Here is a 6,957-nt window from a genome sequence, read left to right as displayed (position 1 = left end):
AAAACCCCTCTGAAGGCTTCAAATATCAGCACTGAGCTGTATTAGCTACCCTTCAAAATAGGGGACTGCAGCTTTTGGACGGCAGTGTTTGGACGGCTGATTCCTACAGTGCAGCAGCTTCTCTGCAAACGACACATCGCCTTCACATCACCAGATTTTCATTAGCACTCAAAACAAACGATTGAACGTGTCGACCAAGTCGAGGACGGACGTAACCTCGTAAGAATCTGCGGCCTTATATAAACGAATCGTCGTAACGTAAGATTCTGCCGCCCTAAATATACGAATTGAACGTGATTTACGACAGGACTGAGAACTATAAAGCTGGCATCGTCAGCTTCCCTTGTTCAGTCCAGCCCACTGTTCTCACACTCTTTTGACGAGCCCAGTTTCAGGCTTTATGGCGTTGGTAAAGATGGCGATGCCGCCCGCAATACTGGTGTTACTGCTATGTTTATCTCCCATTTGTATGTTTCTTTCTCGTGATCCTGGATAAGAGTTTTCTGTTCTGAGAGCTGGCGCAGCGTTAATGTACGTATGATTACTAGCTGTTGGTTATTATGGATTGAATGCAGGGAATAATCATATGGGAATAGTGGGTGGCGATACAAGGTGCAACTCTGCGGTTGTGGTAGAAGAGGGCGACACGTGCTTCTCAATCGCTACCTCCTTTAACATGTCCGTGTCACAACTTAAAAAAGTTAACCCAGGCATTGACTGCGACGACCTCCAGATTGGTACTCAGGTGGGTATTCTGTGTCTCCCTCCTGTATTTAATTATTCTTGCATCGGATGCTGCTGCTAGGGGAACCACCACAGTGCACGCCTCCGGGCAGCTGTGCGACAATATAACCCTAATTTTAACCTACGCATTGACTGATCTGATGTTACTCTCGCAGGTCTGCCTCTCGTGAACGAATGCTATTTCTTATGATCATCTGCAACTCCGGCAACGCTCGCTTTCCTGTGACGCAAACTGATCTATGGATGCTGTCTTTACTTCTGTTTTCGTGGCGTCGGTATAAATAAAATCAATAAATATTTTGACATTGTTTTGCACGGAGTTGGGTTTTGCAACATATTATTGGTGTGGGTATGCCACATCATCGATAATGTGGTTTTTATTTTAAAAAAAATGTATAGGTTAATGGGTTTTATAACTAAAACATCAAAATTTGAATCACGGGATTTAACGCTAAGAAAAAGTACATTCGATTTGAGCGATGAAAATTGACTAGCATCATATGTTACTTTTTTGAATTGTCCAACAAGTGTTTGCAATCTTTGACCAAATTTTTTCCATTCATACATGTCAAATTATGGAGCTGAACCTTATTATATTTTTTTAATCAGAAAATGAGTAGGGTAAAGTGTGCTTTCATGAGCAAAACTCATGTTTTCTGGTTATCATATTATTTCTATAAGGACCTCTACGTTTGTTTTTCGTTTTTTTTGAGTGGGATTCTTCACTATGAAAGAAATCTTCAAGCCTAAGGATTGAGACAAACAAGACAATGGACAGAATACATAGACTAGATTAAAAGTGGGACACATAAAAAGAGAGAGACAAGGAAGATATACTAGATTAAAAATGAGAGAGAGAGAGAGAGAGAGAGAGAGAGAGAGAGAGAGAGAGAGAGGATTGGCAAACAGATTGATAGTATCTTGCATAAAAGTTTGAATATATGAAAAATATGTAAACAAAACCTCATCCCATCACAGATGGGTTTGTTGTGTATAAATACACTTCTTCTTGGATTATTAGGGAGAGTGAAGTTGTAGAGTATGTAAGATTTGCAAAGAGTTTTCATTAATCAAGTTCTTTAGAATCTTGATTTTACTTCTTCCATCAATGTTCAATATCCTTCGCCTTTTTTATTCACTATAAGTGTATTGAGCCTTGAAAGATAACTTAGGCTATTTTGCATGGTGAGCCATGTAGCCCAAGACAAGCATGTTACTCTATGATCATCTGTTCCAAATGTAGAGAGGGGCTCGAAGATAAAAAGACCTATTGGATTGATAGTATCTTGCATAAGAGTTTGAATATATGAAAAATATGCAAACAAAACTTGATGGACGGCTATCATCCCATCACAGATGGGTTTGCTGTGTATAAATGCACTTCTTCTTAGTATTTTTCTCCTCCTAAAGATAGTTGGGGTCTTATTCATGTGCTTATACACTGTTCAAAATACATGATGAATCGTCTTGGATTATAAAGGAGAGTGAAGATGTAGAGTATGTCAGATTTGTAAAGAATTCTCAAAATCAAGTCCTTTAGAATTTTCATCTACCTTCTTCCATCAATGTTCAATATCATCCGCCTTTTTTATTCACTGCAAGTTTATTGAGCCTTGAAAGATAACTTAGGCTATTTTGCAAATAAACTTGAGCCATTTGATGCCATTAAGCCCCAGAGAAGCATGTAGCTCTATGATCATCGGTTCCAAATAGAGAGAGGGACACGAAGATAAAAAGAGTTATTTTACAAATATACTTAAGCCATTTGATGTTAATCCCAAGAGAGCCCTCTAATCACTTTTGCAAATAGAGAGACACTTTAAGAAGGGTATTATTCTACCGTTGTTTTTGTTGCAAATGATCATTAGGGAAATTATGATCTCATTTTGGGGCCCTCTAACGAGTTTCATGCTCTTTCTCTCTCTAAACAATGGGGTCATGGTGAGCCCTACCAATCTTATGTGTCGAAACCCCTCCATGTGACATATCATTAAGAAGCTTATGATGAGTAGATTTCAAAAATACAATCTCTCATAAATTTCAAGTAGTAATGCTCAAGATACACCACAAACAAAATTTAAGATGCCAAAATGCAACGTTACATGCCACATCATCACTTTTTAAACCACTTTTTGGGGAGCTTCACTATCCTATGTTCGAACTGTTGGAATTAGGGTTAGGGTTGCAACAATGCACGCACACAAGATAGAGAAGCTTAGATTAGAATTAACAAATGTTTGCCAAATACTAAAGATAAGTATACACCCCAAAATGAGTAGATAAGAGGGTGTATATACGCATGGGGGAAAAAACCTCCTAGTGAGGGAAAAAGTGCCCCGGTGGTCCTAAGTTTGTTCACACACATCACTACCATATAATGCTACGAATCCCCCTTGGAGTGATGATGTGAACATTTATAGGGTATGGCCAATCTATCCTGAAAAGGCAATAAGCCCAAAGCTTTACGAAAAGCTTCAAACTTTTCACGAGGAAGAGCCTTCGTGAATAAATCTGCCATGTTGTCATGTGTAGGCACATAGACCAAGCCGATCTCTACTGCAGAGTCTTTCCCTGACATATTGGTAATGTAACTCAACGTGCTTAGTGGGAGCATGAGACACTGGGTTCCTCACAACTGAGAATGTACTCTGGTTGCTGTCAATGAAAATTGTAGTGCTAGACGACTATCCAACACCCAGATCAGCCAGACGACTATCCAACACCCAGATCAGCCAGACGTCTGAGCCACACACACTTACCTCACAATTGAGAATGTACTTTGGCTGCTGTCAATGAAAATTGTAGTGCTAGACGACTATCCAACACCCAGATCAGCCAGACGTCTGAGCCACACACACTTAACTCTAGCTGTAAAAGTTGTCCTGTACTCTAGTTAGAAGTGGCCACTGTAGGTTGCTGCTTGTTGAGCGATGATATACATCAATCACCAAGGCAAAAGCAAAATCCACTAGTGGACACTCGCGTGTCATAACATCTAGCCTAATCCGAATCACTAAAACCATGCAGCTGTGACTCACCCCCTTTTGGATAAAACAATCCAAAATACTAAGTGTCCTATAAATAGTGGAAAACCCTCTTAACAGTCTGCCAATGCTTCGTACCTGGGCTATGCATAAATCTGCTCAATTGTGAGACTGTATACTATATATCTGGCCTCGTGTTGCATACATAAAGAAGGGATCCAATAGCTTATTGTTGATACAAACTAGCATCAAAATAGTCTCCTCCATTTTGAAGACTAAGTCGAGTACCTGTCTCCATAGGTGTAGCCACAGGTTTACAGTCTTCAAAATTAAACCTCTTCAATAGTTTCTTTATATATTTAGACTGCAACATAATAATGCCATCATTGTGCTGCATAAATTGAATCCCCAAATAGTAATGCAACGGCCCCAAATCTGACATCTCCAAAACGATGACTGCAAATCAGCCTTAAAGGTTAAAATCTGATCTATATCGGGACCCATGAGCAGCATGTCATCAACATATGGAACAATGACTAAAAATGTGTCCTTACTCCTCTTCACATAGAGGGTACTCTCTGTTGGACTATTGTAAAAATCATTTTCAATCATGTATAAATCTTTTGATACCATACTCTAGGAGCCTTCTTAAGGCCATAAAGAGCCTTTTTCAACCAACATACTTTAGACTCTTCTTCTTTCACAACAAAACCAAGAGGCTGTTATACATACACCTCCTCATGTAGATCACCATTTGAGAATGCAATCTTAATGTCCAACTGATGTACATTCCACCCACCATGATGTGCTGCCAAAGCAATGAGACACCTAATGGTAGTCATACGAGATGTGGGTGCAAAGGTCTCATCATAATCAATGCCCTTTTGTTGGGCATACCCGTTTGCAACAAGTCTAGCCTTGTAGCGATCAATGCTACCATCTTCTTTACGTTTTAACTTGTAAACCCACTTAGTACCAATGGCCTTCTTGCCATGAGGTAGGTTTGTCAATTACCAGGTGTCATTCTTGAGTATATAGCTATCCTCATCCCTTATAGCATGCATCCAATGATTATCATCCTGTGCTTCCTCAAAGGAAATAGGTTCCTCCTCATTACATAAAGTAGAAACGAGAACATGATCCACATGAGAATAATCTGCATGATGAGAACCTGAACGAGGTTTGCTAGGTAAAGGAGCTGCCAACTTTCTATCCCTCAATGTCTGCACAACTTTCCATCCCTCAATGTCTGCACAAGCCATTTTGGCATATGCCTAGATTCTTCTATGGCTACTCTCTACTCATCCACTACATCCTCAATAATTGCCTCATCAAAAGGCTCATTTGCAGGCTAATTTTAGACCTGCAAAGGCTGAATTTCAGCACTTGGTTGAGCATTCAATTGCTCTACATATGGCTGCCCTCCATTAAACAAAGGTAGGAGCAAATCAAACAGGTCCTATGAGTATACATTCTGCTATTTTTTGCATGAAAGAATGGGCTGAACTGAGTTTTCAACAAAAACAATATCTCTACTTACCAAAATCCGCTTTGAGGCTGGATGGTAGAGTCTATAGCTCAGGCAAAAGATCATAAGAAAGAGAACCAAAAACACACAAATGAGCCATAGAAGGCTTCCTCAAGGCTTCCTACCATGCCAAGCTTCATAAGGAGTTTTAGACTATAAGGCCTTGGTAGGGCATTTGTTCAACACAGTTTACACACATAGTTGCCTCTAACCAAAAATCATAAGGTAAATCTTGGGCTTTAACCATACATGTGCCATCTCCATGAGAGATCTCTCCTTCCTCTCAGCCACACCATTTTGCTGAGGTTTGTATGGCACTATACATTGATGCCTTATGCCTTTTTCAGCCATATATGCATGAAATCCCTTGGACATATACTCACTCCCCTCCTCGATCTGAATGAAGGGTGCCAACTTTACATTCACATGCATTTTCAAGGAGGGATACAAAGTGCCTAAAGCAGATAAAAACCTCTGACTTCTACTTTAATCGATACACCCGATTATATCTGGAGTAATCATCAATAAAAGTGATGAAGTAGAGATATCCCCCAATAGATAGTGTCCTCATAGGACTACATTCATCACTATATATAAGCTATAATTTCTTAACATCTCTCACAGATGCCCGATGCATTTTACCAAAGAATACACCCCTCACATACATGTCTAGTAGGGGTCTCAAGAGTTGGCAACTTAGACACCATATCATGCCTTTGAAGGCGTAACAAACTGCCATAATTCAGATGGCCAAATCGTGCATGCCGTAATTATGCATCACTCATAGCACGAGTTGTAGAGACTGAGCAAGCATCATGTTGTAACTTCTCAAATGCATCCATCTTGTATAGGCCATGAAACAAGGTACCTGAGAATAACCATCATTTCTATCCTGAACTGTACATCTATCATCCACAAATTTCACCGTCAAGAGCCTGACAAGGCTAAGGCTGAAACTGACAGTAAGTTTTTCTTAATGCTTGGCACATATAAAACTTAAGAAAGAGTAAATGCGCCCCCATTTGCAACGGTGAGCACAACTCTACCAACTCCTTTGACAGGATATGCAGAACCATTTGCACATATGATAGTTCCTGCACTTCGGATAGATTCCAGAGATGAAAACAAATTTTTTTGTGAAGTAATGTGCTTACTAGCACCACTGTCAAAGTACCAAGCATCTAATTCTGCCACTGACATGCATACATCATGAACAGAAGGGTCATAAGTGCAATGTATAGTCCATGCCCAATCATCTTGAGAAAAACTTGCAGATTCCTTCTTCTCTGCACTTGGTGTGCAGATGCATTAGCACGGCCATGCCCGATTCTTTCTTTTTCTCCTTCTCGAGCCTTTTCTTGCACTCATTTATGCAGTGCCCTGGTTTCCTGCAATAGTGATGCTTGCCCTTCTTTTTAGCCTTATCACCTTCTTTCTCTACATCCTTACCTGAGGATTCTGATTTTGGCTTATAGCCACCATGTGAAGAAGCTTTAACTTTGCCTTCCTGATTGGCAATAAAATCTTGGTCACCAACTCGCATAACAGATCTATTTTGCCTAGATTGCTCTTCTTGCAAGAGTACTAAAACCAAATCATCAAATGTAAGGGCATTTGGATTTCCCTTCATCATGAGTCTAAGGATAGAGGCAAAACTCTGATAAGAATCTGGCAATGCATTGAGAACTGTGGGCACCAAAT

At 40.0% G+C, this 6,957-nt stretch overlaps 1 protein-coding gene across 1 annotated transcript; it reads left to right on the top strand.

Annotated features, from left to right (window-relative positions):
* The first annotated feature begins 311 nt into the window (after positions 1-311).
* On the top strand, positions 312-1,059 carry LOC147606910 (lysM domain-containing protein ARB_01488-like). The gene is made up of 3 exons (XM_086791307.1): positions 312-467; positions 576-745; positions 900-1,059. Exons 1-3 carry the CDS (start codon positions 401-403, stop codon positions 912-914), a joined length of 252 nt encoding a protein of 83 aa, XP_086647433.1. The 5' UTR covers positions 312-400; the 3' UTR covers positions 915-1,059.
* Positions 1,060-6,957: the final 5,898 nt, after the last annotated feature.

This window comes from Cibotium barometz, chromosome 56, assembly GCF_041138505.1.
Source record: "Cibotium barometz isolate CiBa-2024 chromosome 56, ASM4113850v1, whole genome shotgun sequence".
Taxonomy (NCBI): Eukaryota; Viridiplantae; Streptophyta; class Polypodiopsida; order Cyatheales; family Cibotiaceae; genus Cibotium; species Cibotium barometz.
This window is presented reverse-complemented; position numbering and strand designations above follow the sequence as displayed.

Bases quoted from the DNA above. Each gene is read 5' to 3' on its own strand.
- LOC147606910 (XM_086791307.1), top strand. From the start codon at position 401: ATGGCGTTGGTAAAGATGGCGATGCCGCCCGCAATACTGGTGTTACTG. The intron at 468-575 runs GTATGTTTCTTT...GATTGAATGCAG, and splicing joins GCTATGTTTATCTCCCATTT to GGAATAATCATATGGGAATA.